A 19,101-nucleotide genomic window follows, 5' to 3' on the forward strand; every position below is an offset into this window, starting at 1 on the left:
ACTCTCCGCGCATGTGCGCCCTCAGTTGAAACTCTTTAGCAAGTCCCGGCTTCCGGCCGGCGGCGCATGCGCAGTTCTGGTTACTGTGTGCTGGGAGATACTCTGTGGGTTAGCACGCTACTCAAGGGCCTCTGGGAAGATGGCGGGGGCGGGCATGGCTACCCTGGGCTCTTGGGTACCTCGTCGGAGGTGGGGCAGAGAGGCCGTCTTCTTAGGCTTCTACCGTGGCCTCAGCGCGTTACTTGCAAGGAAGTCGGAGCGGACGCCACGGTGGGTCCCAGGTCAGTGTCCGAAAGGCGGGAGAAGTACGCGTTCTTTCGAACTTGGAGTTCATTCCGTTCCTGTCTAGTGCGTTTTTGGCGCCTTATTTAAAAATGCTCTTCCCCCGTTCTCAGTACTCTAGTTTTACTCGCTTTCAGCAATTCTGGTGAAAGCTGTAGGAAGAACTCTGCCGGCCCTTGCTGGAGTTTTACGCTCTGCAGCTTAAGGATCGTACTCTGTGCCTGCCTCCCTGTGTTAAGCGCCAACGCTAGGAAAAATTTAAGATGTGCGTTTGGTTATTAGTTGCTTTTTCTTTCGTTTGTCTTCTGGTCTAAGGGCTTTACAGATCTTGACTCCGTTAGGATGCTGGGACCTGACCTTGCTTCCCTTTGGGAAATTTATAGTATGAACTTTGTGTGTGTGTGTGTGTGTGTGTGTGTGTGTGAAAGTGTATACGCCGTGAGCAAGCCAAATTTCTGATTTTGCCTTCTCGATGCTCCCGCTCAGTGAAAAGCATATTCATTACTCTACAAAGGAAACTAGAATTTGTACCAAAAATGAGAGCATCAGAATATTTTCTTCAACTTGTGTTCGATTCTTCTCCATAGCACCCTACCCCCAGTATATATAGTCTTTCTGAATTGTGTCTTTTTATTCTCTAGTTTTGTTGTTTTTACACCTTTGGCGTACAAGCTGTCAGATGCATTGTGCTTGGAATGGGAACTGTCATTGCTGACACCCTTTGCTTTGGTTAAAATTTTTAAATGTATATAATCAGTTTAACTTACACTTAATTATGTACAGTCTAAAGGCTTGTTATATATATAAGTTCCCCTAGTGAAGTATAGTATGTCCATTCATTAAGTAAATTGTAATACTTTTTCATCCGTTTAGCACATCATTTAGGATTTATGCATCAGGCTTTGAGCTAATCCTTATAGTACAAAGATCATTTATGGATATAATGTTAAGAACCCCTCCACTTAAAACTCACCAAAATGAAGTAAATTACTGTTTCAGAGGAGAAATTTCTGTTTGGAGATGTAATATTGAGAAGACAATAGGAAGGATTTGAGTGCTGAGCTAAGGAACTAGGAAATTGACATTTTTGCTGATACAACCTACCAACCAACATAACTGGCCCCCACTAGCCCTGGTTTTCACTAAAAAAATTTTAATTTTGCATATTTCACTATACAGTGAAACTTTGAAATACTTACATGTAATAGGGATAGCTTTAAGGCCTTCAATTCAGTTTTTAAAAAATCAACTTCTCAAACCCAAAATGAAGGAAGCTTTTGTCAACTCACGTGGAGGGGGCAGAGATATTTTCCTTGGCCACAATAAAGTGGAGGAAGGTTTCATTTCATATAAAAGATGAGATTTTCTTGGTTCAGGAAAAGAGTATAAGGAAATACACAAACTTAATTTCTTTGGAAGGAGGAGGTGGGATTATAAATGACTTAATTTTTTAAAAATCTCTTTACCTTTTTTTAAGAGCAAGTATAGATTTTATTGTAAGGAAAAAAACTTGAAAAACAGTGAAATAGAGTACCTTATAAGGTTTGCCGGTTGTGCTGTTATACTTAAATTGCACTAAGATCTGTGTGCCATTCACAGAAAGCCAAACCAACAAATAAAACATAGTGATTGCAGAGTCCTGTGAGAAATGTTTTTCCTAAAATGGTACTATTATAAATTATTCAAGGTTTCTTGTAAAGTAACTGCTCATTGAACCCACCTCAGCTGATACAAAATCATGACAGGCTATTAGCATGGCCCATGATTTTGTGGATGGCGAGGGAGCAAGTATTACCAGCAGGAGCACAGCACCTCTGCCTTGGAAACAGTTTCTTTGCCTTCTCCCCCTCCCTGCCAAAAAGTGGAGGATGTGAAACTCCTCCAACACTGAAAAAATTAAAAAGAAAAATCTCACAAGAGAAGGCTTAAACTAGTGTAATTAAATCTGAACATTAATTGATACTATTTAGGACAGATGATACAGCAGCATTTTTTACAGGAAAACTTTTTTTTTACAAGTCTCTATCTTTTATTGCCTTGAAATTTCCACCTCATTGTGTATTTTGGAAGAATCGAGATTGGACCTTGTTCAAATGATTTTGAATATGAGTTCAAAATATGAACTGATTTTGATATGAGTTCAAAAGATACCATGGATAGGCTTGTGATTTTAATATTTCAAGTCTGTTTCTGTTTTTCCTCTTAAATGGAAGTATTTTTGACATCAATTTGACAAGTTAAGAAAGTTAAGATTGAAAATATACAGTTGACCCTTGAATAACATGGGTTTAACTACTAAGGCCCACTTATACATTGGTGTTTTTCAATAAACAGAACACTACTGTAAATACATTTTCTGTATGATTGTCTCAACATTTTCTTTTCTCTAGCCTACTTTTTTGTAAGAGTGCAATATATAATGATATAAACAACACACAAAATGTGTTAATCAACTTTATGTTATCGGTAAGGCCTCCAATCAACAGTAGGCTGTTAGTAGTTAAGTTTTGGGAGGTCAGAAGTTACACACAGATTTTCGAATACACGGGGGCGTCAGCGTCTCAACCCCCATGTTGTTCAAGGGTCAATTGTGTATGGTTTTCCAAAAACAGTATTTTTAAACAATAGTTTATGTTTTTGTACTTTGTTTAGCTTGCAGACCAAAGTCATCGGTCTCTTTCCTTAGTCGACCAGACCTTCCAAACCTGGCTTATAAGAAGCTAAAAGGCAAAAGTCCAGGAATTATCTTCATCCCTGGCTATATTTCTAATATGAATGGTACAAAAGCATTGGCGATTGAAGAGTTTTGCAAATCTCTAGGTCACGCCTATATAAGGTAGGAACAACACATTTCTCCGAGAAAAATACTACTACCATTGAGCATGGCAATGGAGATATATTTCTGCTGTAACCAATTGTAGCAAATGCCAGTGTCTTTATGGATTAACTTATTTTAGTAGAAATATAAATAGTATTTAGTAGAAAAATACTACTACCATTGAGCATGGCAATGGAGATATTTCTGCTGTAACCAATTGTAGCAAATGCCAGTGTCTTTATGGATTAACCATTATTTTAATGGTCTGTAAACTTTCACCTTGTGATTTAGGGCTATTGCAAATGCAGCCCTAAAAAGACCTTCTTTAATGGTCTTTGTGCCACCCTGACAATGCTGGTGGAAAAAGAAACTCGTAACTAAACTCTTCAGATGTAATAATCTAGCAGGACAACAAATCAAAAATAGTAGTTGACTTTCTTGTAATGTCTTGTAATTATTTTGTGGCTTTCCATTGGGGATTTTATTTGGTCACTCTTTATAACTCTACTTTCAAAATATGTATTTAAAAATAATACATGTATTTGAGAATATTGTATATTTTTCATCTCTCACAATCTTTTAAGTTCCCACTTCACATCCTCATATTGAGCCCATTCTTTCCTTTGGTTAGGTATAGTTTAGAACTCCATTTCTCTGGCCTGGTATTTTCATTGATGTTCCATGCCTGTATAAATAAATAAACGAATGAATGAAAGTATTCTAAAATTAGTACTGTATAATTCATGTTTGCACTGAAGTTTTCTCTTTCCCCTCACTCCTGTAGTCTGAGTGTATAGAAGCATAGAGAGGATATGTGTTATTTAACCGAAATCTGATTTCATAATTCCTAATATTTCATTCCAGTAATTATTTTAGTAAAATAGTGTGCTTACATCGTTATTAGGTTTGTTTACTTAAAACAATCATTTAGTTAGTGTCTACTTTGCCAGAAAAGATAGTATGGTTTAATAGAAAGAATGCTGGCCCGGAATTCAAGAATTATGGGTACTAGAATCCATTCCAGCAATAACTGTGGCAAGATGAGTCAGCTGATAAACACTGGACCTATTTTCTTCATCATAAAAAAGGAGGAGGATGAACTAAAAATAATGTCTGAATCCTTTCTAGGACTAATGGCCTAAAAATCTGTTCATCTACATGGTTAGAATAATAGTTTCACTAACATTCACTCAATATGTCTAGAAAATATAGCTTTCAGAAATTAATACATAAATACAAAAAACCTTTTAGATTTTATTCAACATATTAGCAGAGATTATGTCAATTAAATGGATTTAGTGTTACTCTTTTTTATCATATTGAGTTTCATTTTCCTACTCAGAACTTTTAAAAATCTATTCTGACTTAACTGTTATTCTGAAGACTGGAGTATCTTTTCCAAGTAGACATTCTAGCACTATTACTGGGTGCTGTAAAATATACAACAAATTCTAAAACATGGCCGTTGTTCTTAAAGATCAGGTTGGGGAAACAAGACAAAAAACATGAGAAATTAGGCAGAAATACTCAACAGAATATACTGTGTCAAAAGGAATAGCATACTTAATTGCACAGGTGAGAGAAAACTGGGGATTGAAGTGGATAAAAAAAACACTTCATAAAGGCACACTGATGTTAGGATTGGGGTAAGGAAGAAGATCTGTACAGGAAGGGAAACTACACTGATCAAAACACAATACAGTCAGAAAAATTGCCGTCGTTCTTTTTATCCCCCAGAGAATTTGAATCAAGAAATTGCCCTTTTACCAGTTCTTGGATTTAAGTTGAAACTGAGCACTGTAACCAGTTCCTATCTCCCTATGACACATGACATCTGTGCATTTTCTTTATTTTGAATACATATGGAAAACTTTTTTTAAAGTGTATTAAATAAACATGATTAATTATAATGTGTACAGACCATTCATTGGTTCTGTGTTAAAACATAGCCTAAGTATATCTTTATAAACCTTTATAAAAGTGTAGCCTTTCACTACAAAATTTTAATTTGACCAGATTCCTTTTTATTTGCTTTTATCAAACTTCATTGCAACCTAATCACTATTAACTATTGATTGCATTGTAGCTTGTTATTGGAGATTTTATCTTTTATATATACTCCAGTTTCTCAGTTTACCTTTTTTATGTTTTTGGCTGTAAAATCTTAGATCTTGAATGAGGAAATGGTTTTGTATATTATACAAGAAATGGTACATATGACTATATGAAAACAGTTTTTTGATGTTCTGTCACCATGCCTAACATAAGATTGAGTCAGAGCTCAGGAATATAGCACACGATGCTAGGGCTGGTATTCTTTCATAGTTATTTGCCATAGAATATTTAATTCTAGATTTGGGAATATGTCCTAGAGTGTTGAGGCTGCTAGAACAGCCTGTGGGGTTTTTTTTGTTGTTGTTTGTTTGTTTTTTTAAGTAGGCTGCACACCCAAAGTGGGGCACAAACTCACACTGAAGATCAAGTCTCATGCTGTACTGACTCAGCCAGCCGCTCCTTGCCCCACCCATTGCTGTTTTAAAGTCCTAAATAGCTGAATATGTTTGGTTTTTGTTTAGTTTTGTTTTTTTATTTTTGAGAGAGACAGAGTGTGAGTGGGAGAGGTGCAGAGATAGGAAGACACAGAATCTGAAGCAGTCTCCAGGCTCTGAGCTGTCAGCACAGAGCCGGGCACGGGGCTCGAACCCGCGAACCTTGACATCATGACCTGAGCCGAAGTCTGACCGCTTAACCAACTGAGCTGCCCAGGTGCCCCAACAGCTGAATATGTTTGAATTGTCTTTGTCCCTTGGTTAGGGTTCAGCAAGAGTGAACTATATTTTTTACTTGTACCTTTTAGTATCACCAGGTGTTTATATTTTCCTTTTTGAAGGGTTTCTACTTGTATTCTGCATCTGCATCATATATTTCGAAGGCAGCTGTGAAAGATGCAGCAAGTAGAGATGCCCGATTGCCCGCCAAGGGAGGAAAAAGGATTAGCTGGTACCTTTCTTCCCTCTTCTCCTGGATCTGTTTTCTATGTCCTCTGGATTGAAGGGAAATAATGGCTGTGATTGAGATGTGAGCAGTGGCCTTGTTACACGATTTCCCAAGGGTCCAAAATCATTTCACTTTATAACAAAGAAAAATTTAATTTCTTCTTCCTCCATGACTCGTAAATCCCTAAGAAAATGTGTGTATGCTGTGTGTCACATATATATTCTTACATGTACACTAAAAACACTAGGATTTATTAGTTTTCATCAGATTTTAAGAATTAGAGAAACCTGGACACTTCAAATTTGAATCAAGTGATTCTTTTTATTTTTACCTTCCACTTTTATTTATTTAGTATGTGTTATCATACTCTGTGTGCGAGGTGTAGGTGTCTCACCTCTGGGAAGAATGCAGACACAAAACAAAGAATGGTGTTTCCCCACCAGGATCTGACCGTCTCACAGGAATGATGAGGCACATCACACACATACAAACTGTCTTACAGAGCAGGGTATAAAAATTGATTGTGACTGATAAAAATGAATTCTGTATAAGTTTCATTAGGTAAGAATTTTTTCTTCAGCTTGTCTGGGGGAAGTTTTTCCAGGAAAAAAAAAAAATTTGTTTGGACTAAGTTCTGAGAGGATGAGCTGTGAAGGTGAAAGGAGAAGGTACTCCCAGTGATGGAAATAGTATGAGGCATGAAACAGGAACAGAAAGCAAGAGCCAGTTTAGTAACAGCAAGTTGATCAATTGGGCCAAAGCACTGGTTTCCTCAGATGACATGATAAATGATCAATCTGAGAAGACCAGAATATAAGGGTCTAAAAAATAGGCTAAACCCCTGAATGTTTATGTTGTATGTTACGGGGAACCGCTGAAGTTAATTCCATAACAATAAAACGTTTCAGAAAAAAACCTGACATGTATAAAGTGGATCCATTTGGAGAAAGAGTGGACAGACACAGGAGGCTACTATGCTAGGCCAGGTTTAAGTTGACAAAGATGTGGGGCGCCTGGGTGGCTCAGTCAGTTAAGCATCTGATTTCAGCTTAGCTCATGATCTCATGGTTCATGAGTTCGGTCCCGCGTCGGGCTCTGTGCTGACAGCTCAGAGCCTGGAGCCTGCTTCGGATTCTGTGTCTCCCTCTCTCTCTCTGCCCCTCCTCGGCCCATGCTCTGTCTCTCAAAAATAAATAAATGTTAAAAAAATTTTTTTTAAAAAGATGACAAAGATGTGCAGCGTGATACTGGTCTTACCATATTGCAGAGAAAGAGGTGAATGGGAAGAAGCGAGAGTGAGTGAGGATGGTGCAGGGCAAGCAGTGTTTGGCATCCTGGAAAAAAAATTTGAGTGAAACAGTCTGCTCTTCAAGAACTGACATTCTAGTCACACAAATATTTGACCTGATTACTACATAATATGAAAAGTGTTAAGTGAGTACATACAAAAGAAAGTGACTGAGGGAGTGTATGTCAGAGTTCCTCAGGAGGTGACATGACTGAGGGATGAGTAGGAGTTTGGGTGGGAAGGAAGGCTTTCCAGGCTTTCTAGACAGGATGCAAAGGCCCAGCATTATAAAAGGGTCTGTCCAGGGATCGGAGTAGTTCAGTATGACTGTGGTTTTAGGTAATCTGCAGATGTGATGCGGTATTTCCTGGTCTATTGAATTGAGGCCTTGAAAATGCACAGATCGACAGACTTGGAGCCTGGAGAGCTAGGCAGTTGGAAGAAGAAGCAAACTAGGGGGATGAGTTGATGATCGTGAATTTGATTTACCTCTTTCCCTTTTATTAATTTAGTAAATACTAAGCACTTATCATGTGCAAAGTACTGATGTAGGCATTGGGAAGGCAGCGGTGAACAAAACAGCCTGTGCCCATATGGTGCTTCCATTCTAGTGTGGGAGATGACCATAAACAAATAATCAAATTTTTTATATGTCAAGTAGCAATATTTGCCATGAAGAAAATAAAGCAGGGTAAGGAAATAGAGAATGATGAAAGCAGCACAATTTTGCATTGAGTAGTCAGAGAAGGCATCTCTGGAGATGTAACATTTGAGCCAGAGGCCTGAATGAAGCAAGGGAGCAATCAAAGTGGATATCTGGAGGGATACAGTATGCCCTGTAGAAAGAAAAGCTGATAGCAAAACCTGGGTGGTATATTCCGTTTACTTCAAGAAGGCAAATGAGAATTCATCTGGGAGGGAGAGAACTGTAAGAAATCTGTAAGAAATGAAATGAGAGAGGTAGTCAGAGGCCTCATTATGTTTTGTTTAAAGATGGTAGAAGGCTTTTGAAGGGTTTGTGCAAGACATGATTTTTGTTTTAAAAAGAGCACTGACTGCTACATGGGGAATAGACTACTGGGGTAGAAAATGGACACAGGGACACTTAGGAGACTATTACACTACGGCAGAGAAGACGGTGACATGGACAGGCTGCTAGCAGTGGAGGAGGTGAGAGAGTGAGTGGACATGGGTGATATTTGAAGGTTATGCCAGTTGGATCTGCTAAAATATGTATTGACCTCATTGCTTTATTTTAATACATTTTAAGCATTGTAATAATGATAAATGAGCTGTCTTCTTTAAAAATCAGAGAAATATGTAGCTAGATACAGATATCTAGATATAGATATATGTTTCCCCTTTTTCTAGGTTTGATTACTCAGGAGTTGGAAATTCGGATGGTAACTTACAAGAATGCACAGTGGGAAAGTGGAGAAAAGATGTTCTTTCTATAATTGATGACTTAGCTGAAGGACCACAGGTGACTATTTGTGTTAAATATAATTATTGACTAACCTCATTTTTTTTTGAGCTGTTTCTTTAGCTATGAAAATTTAATAGTTAAAATGTTTAACAATTAATTTTGGTATTTGATTTAAAATTATTCTATTCACTTTCTCATAAAATGTAAGTGGCATTTTACTTTACCTTGTAATCCTAATTTTAATTCTACTTTGTGCCAAATATTAAAAGCCTGGGAGCTAATGGATATAGAAGAAAAAAGTACATACATAAATTACTGAATCCCCTTACAGAAAAGAAAAAGAAATTCCTCTTTAAAACTGTGTATCTTTTGGGGGCACCTGGGTGGCTCAGTAGTTGAGCGTTTGACTCTTGATTTCGGCTCAGGTCATGATCCCGGGGTCAGGGGATTGAGCCCCGCATCGCTTAAGATTCTGTCTCCCTTTCCCCTGCTCACAGGTGCGCGCGTACTCTGTCTCTCCCTCTCTCTCTAAAATAAAATTAAAAAAATAAATATAACTGTGTGTTTTTGTTTTTAGATACTTGTTGGATCTAGCCTCGGTGGATGGCTTATGCTTCATGCTGCAATCGCAAGGCCACAAAAGGTCGTTGCTCTTATTGGTATAGCCACAGCTGTAGATGGCCTAGTGATACAGTTTAATCAGCTCCCTGTTGAGGTGGGTCACAAGCAACCTCGGCGTACGCCTCCTGTCATAGCTCTGCTTCTTCTTTCTTTGGATGTTTGTTCATGTGTTATCTGTCCTTTGACTTCCTGTGCTGGCTCATCTTTTGCCTTAGCTGCCTTTTTGTATATAATCTCTTTGCCTTATGTAACTGGGCTCTTGTTCAAGGTCTCCTTTTCTTCATTCAGTCCCTTCAAGTCATTCTGCCACGTATTTCAGCCACATTAATGAAATCACACGTTAAATTTCTTGTTTTAGCAACATTTTCGTTATTAATCACATTTACTTACTTGGATCGGACATTGTGATCTCTCTTTGTACCTTTTATTCTTATTTTGTGGCATATGGGAAATAGTACCTATTCTTACGACCACATTAGACGTGGCTCATCAATTATGAAACTTTTTTTCTTCTCCTGAGAGCAGCCTCAGAGCATCTCCCGGCAGAGTTCTCCCGTACATGTTATCATCCATCAGAGTCCGCACACAGGAGATGAGGTGTGTGACTCCTGGCTTAGACATGGAGTTGGCATTCTGTTCTACTAATTCTCACCTTTTAAAAAAATGTGCTTTTCATTATTACCATGCACTTTAGTAAATCATGGTCGAAATGAGGTTTATGAAGTAAATGAAAATAATTTATTTGTTAATGTTATTATTAGACATGTTTAAGCACTTCGGTTATCTGCAGGGATAAAGAAATAATGGGTAATGGCTGTTTATTTTTGTGTGTTTTGTTGTTGTTTTGCAGTCAGTTGAGTTCTCTGGGTGTCTTTTTCCTAAGGATCTAAATGTCACCTGTGGGACTATGATCCTAGCAGGATGAGGCACAGAAAATTAAAGAAAGAAAAGCATTCTATTCAAATGGTTCAAAGAGTGTTTTCACTAGGCCGGCAGCATCAGCGTCACCTGAGAACTTGTTAGAAATGCATGTTCTTGAACTTCACCCAAGACCTACTGAGTCAGAAACTAGGAGTGTGGCCCAGCAATCTGTTTTAACCAGCCCCTCCCGTGAAGTTTGAGAACCACTGCTCTGGAGAGTGGAAGAGCAGGTAGAGGAGGAAAGGACATAAAGAGAAGGAAGAAGGCCTATGTAGTGGTGAATAGTAGAATATTGTTGACTTTTGCCTCAAGTTCTGCATTGATACCAGTGCCATGTACTATCTGTCCTAAGCTTCTTCTCAGCCCACGTTCCTCTCAGCCCCTTAAGAAATGTTATTATCTGCATGTGCAGTTTCTTCATGTAATTTCCTCTGAGAGCTAAAATTGCAAAGCTGGTCTTCCTTGCACTTACCTCAGATTTCTGAATTTTTTTGCTTTCTTAGTTGTTTCTCATACATAGTGCCTCAATGTTCGATGCTGTTAAATACTCCTACCATTGTATCTCTGCATATAAACCTTAAAGCCCTTACTCCATCCTCTAACTCAATTAAATGGTGCTTCTCCTGGTAGGAAATTATTTAAAGAACATAGCGGATGAGGAAGAAGGTGATTAAACAATTTTGTGTTGTTATTATGGTAAAAGACAAGGTCTTTGTACATTATTCTTTATGTGTGTATCCACGTCACTCATGGAGCATATGGTCAGTAATCCCCTAAGTGACTGAGAAGGTCTATACCTGCAAATCAGGACATGTCTCTGCTAATCCTAAATCAGACGAGCAAATGCTGGTGAATAGAAGCATGTTAACTTAAAAGCATGTAAGCAAAGAACAGGGACAGTAGGACCACTATCTCTTCTTCACAGAAGCAGCTAGCTCTAACAATGGCAAGGGAGCAGAAGTGGTGATTTTTACTATCATCTTTAGCCCTGGGAATGTTAACACTCAGCATTGCTTATTGCGTAGGAACTGACTCTGATTGTTTGCCTCCTTTGAACACTAGAGGATGGCAGATAGATGCACAGCTGTTTGGAATACAAGCTTCTCAACCACATCACCTTGATGTGGTTTCTTATTGGCATAGAACTTAATGTATATTGTACATTTTCTTCAGTTAATGATATTTTTGCTATTTCTGAACTTTTTGAGAGTTCAATTACATATAACATTCTATAAAGTTAATTTGTTCTACAAATGGATAGTATTCATTCACTTCAGTGGCAGATAACAGCTGGTTGGGGGGCAGGGATGCTTAAAATGCAGCTATTATTAATTGTATCCGTAAATTAGCATGGTTCCCACTTCATCTAATGACCAATGAAACTAAGTTCTAATTACTGAAATTACAAATTCAGGAGAATGATCCTGAGGATTTGAGGATCACTGAATATCATTTTTGCTTTAAATATCCAGTTCACATGTTCTTTTTTTTTAATTTAATTTTTTTCATTTACATCCAAATTACTTAGCATATACATGTTGTTTTAATACAGAGACTGCCTTAATATTCATGTAGATTCACATTTTATAGTTTTTTAGAATTTCCTTAATTTCAAGTCATTTGAAGACGTATTTAGGAGTACAGCTTTCAGTTATGCAGCTTTTTCACTGAATCAATAAATCGTTCTGGAATTTTAAAAAACACATTAAAATGCCTAAATACATATAGATTATATCATATATCTTACTGTTTAAATTTTTATTTTCCTTTTCATATTTGTAATAAATTAACAATTTTAAACATGGAAAAAATCATAATATCTTTATTGAAAATTTAAATACAAAAACTTTCAATATATTTGGCTTTTCTATCCTTATAGTTTTCTTTATTTTTGATAAGATGTCCACCTGTTTTTCTAGTCAGAAATTCCCTTAATATGATATGGTTTCAAGAGCCTTAAAAATACTTACATCTTGGGGTGCCTGGGTGGCTCGGTTGAGCGTCCGACATTGGCTCAAGTCACAATCCCACGGCTCTTGGGTTCGAGCCCCATGTTGGGCTATGTGCTGACAGCTCAGAGCCTGAAGACTGCTTCAGATTCTGTGTCTCCCTCTCTCTCTGTCTGCCCTTCCCTTCCTGCTCGTGCTTGCTCGCTCTCTCTCAAAAAAAATAAACATTAAAAAAAATTTTTTTTTAGTTTACATCTTCATGTACTAGTTCAAGTTCTGATAATCTTTCCAAATAATTTATTTATATACGAATAAATCTTTGTGCTCAAAGATGTTAATGGAAGTATCCAGCAGTGTGGAAATAATCAAGTTAATTAGTTTAGATCTAGCATAATGGACTATTTACTATGCAGCCTTTAAAAACTTTTCATAAAAAAAAAAACAAAAAACTTTTCATAGAATTTTTTTAAACCCAGAAATATATGTATGAAATAAGTAAAGCAACATAGAAAACTCTATGTGAATGGGTAATATCTGTTTTACATATTACATATATAAAACCAAATACATAGAGAAAAAATACTGGAAGGAAATGAGCCAGGATGTTAATGATTATTATATCTATGAGGTGGGATTATGTATGATTGCTTGTTTTTTATAATTTCTGTATTTCCCATATTTTCTATAATGAGTATATGTTACTCTAATTAGAAAAATTGTTTAAGGGGCACATGTGTGGCTTAGTTGCTTAACCATCCAGCTCTTGGTTTCAGCTCAGGTCATGATCTCTCATTTCATGATTTTTGAGCCCCACTTTGGGTTCTGCACTGTTAGTGCAGAATCCCCTGCTTGGGATTCTCTCTCTCTCTCTCTCTCTCTCTCTCTCTCTCTCTCTCTCTCTCTCTCTCTGCCCCTCCCCTGCTTGTGTTCTCTGTCTCTCAAAATAATAAACATTTTTTAAAAAAGAAAAGAAAATTATTTAACACAAATTATAGTCTAGAAAATTAAAACTCTTCAAGAATCCAAAGATACCCGGTGTTTCATCTTAAGGAAATATGTGTAGAAATGATATCCTTGCTCAGTTTTCAGGAAATATCTGGAAGACTTCATTGTCATCCAGAACAACACGTTTTTTTCTCATTCCCTAGGACTCTGGAAAGAAAACAGTACTTTTTTTTTCTTTTCTTTTTTTTTCCTTTTCTTTTTTTTTTTTTTTTTTTTCCTTTGTTTACATTTAGCCTGAAATTGCACATGTTTGGTTGTCCCAGAGTAAGTACTGTATTATTTTTCATTTTTAGTTCTGGGCTTGATTCTTTCTTTTCTTCTTTTTCCCCATCCCCATTTTAGTAGCTTCACATACAGATACTTTTAGTTTGTGATTTTGAAATCTAAACAGTTGTTATTCCTAAGATTAGGGTTTATATAATATGAATGATGCCTGAACTGATTCCCAGAAATTACTTTTTCTCCCCTTCATTTTCCCTTTCAGTTGGGGTGAAGTAACACCCGATTTAAGATGTTACCTAATAAAGCTAAATCTAATTTGAATCCTGGTAATGGCAGTTGTTACCTTTCAGCTTTGAACGTGAAATTTAACTTCTCTAGATTCCAATAGCCTCTTTTGTAAAAATGAAATAATAACAGTTGTTATCAGGATCTTAGGAGACAACTATGTGTAAAGTACCTTTCACAGCTCCTTGCACGTAGTGTTTAATTTTTGATAATTATCATTGTTACATTTTTATCTCTTTTCCTCCTAGGACTGCTTTTCTTAGACTGTTTAAGACTATTGCATTTGTTAGTGTTGTATAAATACTTTTTTCCCCTCATTTTTCCCAATAGGTAAAAAAGGAAATAGAGATGAAAGGTGTGTGGAGCATGCCATCAAAATACAGTGAAAAAGGAGTTTATGACATTCAGTACAGTTTCATTAAAGAAGCTGAACACCACTGCTTGTTACATAGCCCTATTCCTGTGAACTGCCCTATAAGATTGCTCCACGGCATGAAAGATGACATCGTACCTTGGCATACATCCATACAGGTTGCCGACCGAGTAGTCAGCAAAGATGTAGATGTCATCCTCCGAAAAAACAGTGATCACAGAATGAAGGAAAAATCGGACATTCAACTTCTTGTTTACACTATTGATGACTTAATTGATAAGCTTTCAACTGTAGTTAACTAGAATCACATTTTTAGTTGGTATGAATTAACGGATCCAGAAAATTGCAAGAAGGGTGAAAGACCCTGATACTTGGGTTTTTTCCTCTTATCTCTCTGTTTTGTAAATATCACATGAGTATTTATTTAACGCTGTATGAGATAAGTGATACAAATTGTGACGAAAGTATAAGCTGCCATCTGGAAAATTTTCTTCCTTCGATCCTTGATTTCTTTTAATTGAAGTAGAGTTGACACAGTGTTATAATAGTTTCAGGGATACAACATAGTGGTTGGACAGCTCTATATGTTATGCTATGCTCACCACAGATGTAGCTGCCACCTGTTACCATGCAGCACTGTTAGAGTGCCACCGACTGTTCCCTCTGCTGTGCCTTTCATCCCGTGACCCACTCATTCTGTACCTGGAAACCTGTGTCTCCCAGTCCCCTTCACCTATTTTTGCCCATCCCCCCACCCTCTCCCTTCTGACAACCACCAGTTTGTTCTCTGTATTTATGGGTCTGTTTCTGCTTTGTTGTTTGTTTTGCTTTTTAGGTTCCACATAAAAGTGAAATAATACTGTGTTGTCTTTCTCTTGTCTGACTTCACGTAACCTAGTACCCTCTAGGTCTGTCCATGTTGCGTGTTGATTTTTTTTTATTACTAAAAGATTTCCTACTTTTTTATTCGAGGTAATTTGTTTGCTAAATGCTTATGTTAACCAGGACAGCTCTTAATTGTGTTCTCTTCTACTTAGAATTGTTAATAAAGCTTGAATTTTTTTGTCCTTTGTCGTCGATCATATATGGAAATTTGTAAAATTGCTTCTGATTTTAAAATGCTATTCACAAAATACAGGACAATGTTTATTGAAGTAAATCTGAAATGATTGGAAAAAATGAGGTACGATAAAGTTCAAAACGTCAGAATATGACTATTAAATACTACATGTTATATTTGAGTTTAAAATTACGGTTATCCTTTTTTTTGAAGCTTATGTATTTTGAGAGCGTGCATGTATGTAAGTGGGGGAAGGGCAGAGAGAGAGGGAGAGAGAGAATCCCAAGCAGGCTCGACACTATCAGCACAGAGTACAACTCGGCTTGGTCTCGCAAACCGTGAGATCATGACCTGAGCCAAAATCAAGAGTTAGATGCTTAACCGACTGAGCCACCCAGGTGCACCAAGGTTGTCCTTTTTCAAAGGCTCAAAACTTCACAATGATACAAAGGAAATCTATCACTTCTAAATTTTGACTTTATCTGTCATTTAAATGGGATTTGATCTTAGTAATGGAGTATTTGCATATTCTGAAGAGGCAGTTAATCCTTATATATTCTTGCCTACTTGCAGAAACATTTCCTTTTCTAATAAAATGTGCCTTAAGTACAAATGGCCAAGTGATTGCCATCTAAGTCAGGGCTTTCTGAAGTGCAGAGACAGTAAGAAAATATGAAATGCAATTTATAAAGGTGTTTTCAAGAACTAAAATGGACTTGTGCAATAGTGAGCCTTAATATTATTGAGCTGGTGTCTTAGCTTTTAAGTTTGGCTGGATTTCCTTTAGCCTTAGGTTATGTCTGTCAAAGTGAAACTTACTAAGTTGATAATGTGACCTGTATAGAGAAAATTCTTGGGGTGAAATTCCTGAGCCAAAGAATTAGCCTCAGAGAGGCCTGCTTACAAGGTGAGCCCTTGACCGGCATCTGAGAACTTGGCTTTTAGGAAGTTTCCGCCATTCCCAGAACTGGTAAACGTGGCTCACTACACCTAAACTGTTGACATTGTATGAACAGTATGGTTTGTGCTGAAGTCCTTTCCTTTTGGGAGCCTGGAATTGTGGTAGGTGCCAGGCAGAGAGTGCCTAAGGGACCAGCTCCCAATACCTGGGCACTGAATGTCGCGAACTACCCAGTGGACAGCATTGCCTGTGCTGTCACAACTCGTGACCGAGGGAACGTCAGCTCATCTGGCAGGACCACTGGGAGAGAATTCTTGGAAGCTTGTGCCTCATTTCCCCAGACTTCACCCCATGTGCCTTTTTCCTTGACAGATTTTGCTTTGTATCCGAAGCATAGCTGTGAGTAGAATTATGTGCTAGGTCCTGTGGATCCTAACAAATCATCAAACCTATGGGTGGCCTTCAGGACCCCTGACACAGACACTAAACAGGCTAATGTCCTCAAGGACTACAATCTAGGAGCTACCTTTCATACTGAACAGAAATCATTTACCAATCAAATGCACGTGAATCCCGCATGTGCCACGGTGCCTGGTGCTAGAGTGAGTTGACAGCAGAAGGCAGGGTGGCCATTCTGGGGCTTGTTCCGCCCAGATACTGCCTAGGCACAAGGATTCAAAAGACAAGAGAAAAGGGCCCTGCGCCTGAGAGTTTTCTGAGGTTAAACATCGTAATGTAATAAGCATGCTTAGAGATTTGCAGCACACCTGTAGAGGCAATACAATACGCATAACAGTTAGGGACAGACTATACAGTGTGGGTTTAAATCCTGGCTCACCATTTACAAACACTGAAAGAGCAATTTACTTAACCTGGAAGTTTCCTCAGCTGCAAAAGGACATAAAGTTAGATAATAAAAGCATAAGGATTAAATAATTACTGTACATTTAGAACAATGACACATACACATAGGAGTCACTGCCTCTTCACGTTTATTGTGCACTGAACACAGGCCGGTGAGAAACTGGTGGACATAATTCATGCGGGTTAGAAAGGAAAAGAGGCAAGGAAGTGGGCGGGGCTTCCACAACACCTCACTCGCCTGTTAGTTGTGTGCTATCCTTTCAAACCTTCAAAGGTTAGAAAAGGGGAGGAGGAGGACCCTTCACTATCTGAAGAGAGGAAAAGCCAATTTTAAAATTTAACCTAGCTTTGCAGAAGGTAACATCACAAATTCCAAATGATTTTGTATCTAGTACATCGTTAATTAGTGGGTTTTTTTCCCCAAAGCGCTCTCTCTCTTTTTTCTCTAAAACCACTCCATGCCATGTATCCAGGGACACAGAAAATGCTTGAACAACCAGCAGCCCCTCAGTCCCTTGTCCCCTGGAACTCCTGCATTATGTTAAAAGTGACATGACCCTTCTTAACAATGTCAGCATGTGCAGTAGAAAGAGATAAGGCAAACGCCATACGTAAGGAAGGCTAAGTGAGGTCACCGAATACGTTGGCTTTTGCTGCATCTGTTGAGCTTAGAGACATCTCCAGACCAAATCTAAACAGTATGCTGTTCCCTGAACAGTCAATAGAAAGTTCTGTGTGGAAGAGAGGAGGAAAAGAGCCTTGGGCATGGCTGAGCTTTAGAAAACATGGAGATGGCAAGGAGAACACGACTCTGCCACCTAACTATTCAGTGCCCAAAGGGAATATGCAAATTTTCATTAAATTTGAGACTTTTAAAAAAACAAAACCCAAATAACTAAGGAACTCTTATTTTCTGAAGGAAAGAAGATGGGAGGAAGTTAGATACACCTTTTAAAGATCCCTTTTAAATACACATTTAAAAGTAATCTTTAATTTAGAAACATAATCATGTAGTATGGTTGGTTTGATTTAAAAAAATGTATGGGGCATCTGGGTGGCTCAGTCAGGTGACTGACTACAGCTCAGGTCATGATCTCACAGTTCGTGAGTTTGAGCCCCACGTGGGGTTCTGTGCTGATAGCTTAGAGCCTGGAGCCTGCTTCGGATTCTGTGTCTCCCTCTCTCTCTGTCCCTCCCCTGCTCGTTCTCTGTCTCTCAAAAATAAATAAACATTAAAAAAAATTGTTTTAATGTGGCACTTTGGTACATCTAGAGAATATACCTAGGAAGAGGCAGGCAGTTTTTCTTTTTTAACCAAATGTGTCTTTTGAGGAAATTATCCTTCCAGACATGTGGGGTCTCCCTTTTCTTGGGCTTTCAGGGGTTTGCTAACAATTTCTTCTACTAAAAAAATTAAAAATAACAATACTAATAAAATAAAAGGCTCAAATCAAATGTCAGTTCCCCAGTGAAAGCCTTTCCCAACTTATATCCACCTCAGTTTCTAAGAAGTTAGTTCATTCTGTGCATTCTATTCTCACCTTTTTTTGTTTTACGTTCACTTATTTATTTTGAGAGACGCAGAGAGAGATCATGAGCAGGGGAGGGATAGAGAGAGAGGGAGAGAGAGAGAATCCCAATCTCGACGTGAGACTTGAACTCCCTACGCAGGGCTCAAACTCCTGAACCGTGAGATCATGACCTGAGCTGAAATCCAGAGTCGGACGCTTAACCTGAACAGGCGCCCCTCTTCTCACCTTTCTGATAGAACGTAACTGTTTTGAGATTCTCACATATATGCCAGCCTCCCTCTCTCAAAGGACCACTGAGGTCAGGAGCTCTGTGCTGACATTGCCTACCCCCAGGCAGCTCTGACTCTGCTGTGTCCCCTTATTTGCTGGCTCCTCCTTCTCACCACCCACTGCTTCAGCGTGAGCATTCCCATGAGTTCTAACCCTGGCCCTCTTCTCCTGCTACTTTGCTTAAGCACCCCTGCTCCTGGTTTTAACCCCACTCGTATGCAGTGATCCAAGTTCATTCCTCCACTCCAGACTTTTGTCTTGAGCCCCAGACCCATAAAATCAACTAT

The 19,101-nt window shown here is 38.2% G+C and overlaps 1 protein-coding gene across 1 annotated transcript; it reads left to right on the forward strand.

Moving 5' to 3' along the window:
• ABHD10 (abhydrolase domain containing 10, depalmitoylase) lies at positions 1–15,428 on the forward strand. The gene is made up of 5 exons (XM_019448326.2): positions 1–281; positions 2,935–3,118; positions 8,757–8,868; positions 9,389–9,526; positions 14,145–15,428. The coding sequence occupies exons 1-5, from the start codon at positions 140–142 to the stop codon at positions 14,487–14,489; spliced, it is 921 nt and encodes a 306-aa protein (XP_019303871.1). The 5' UTR covers positions 1–139; the 3' UTR covers positions 14,490–15,428.
• The last annotated feature ends 3,673 nt before the right edge of the window (positions 15,429–19,101 follow it).

The sequence above is a fragment of the Panthera pardus genome, unplaced genomic scaffold (assembly GCF_024362965.1).
Source record: "Panthera pardus isolate Hobbes unplaced genomic scaffold, ASM2436296v1 HiC_scaffold_16, whole genome shotgun sequence".
Classification (NCBI taxonomy): domain Eukaryota; kingdom Metazoa; phylum Chordata; class Mammalia; order Carnivora; family Felidae; genus Panthera; species Panthera pardus.

Excerpts from the sequence above, each read along its gene's own strand:
- ABHD10 (XM_019448326.2), top strand. The coding sequence starts at position 140 with ATGGCGGGGGCGGGCATGGCTACCCTGGGCTCTTGGGTACCTCGTCGG. Across the intron at positions 282-2,934 it reads GACGCCACGGTGGGTCCCAG|CTTGCAGACCAAAGTCATCG; the intron begins GTCAGTGTCCGA and ends TACTTTGTTTAG. Across the intron at positions 9,527-14,144 it reads TTAATCAGCTCCCTGTTGAG|GTAAAAAAGGAAATAGAGAT; the intron begins GTGGGTCACAAG and ends TTTTCCCAATAG.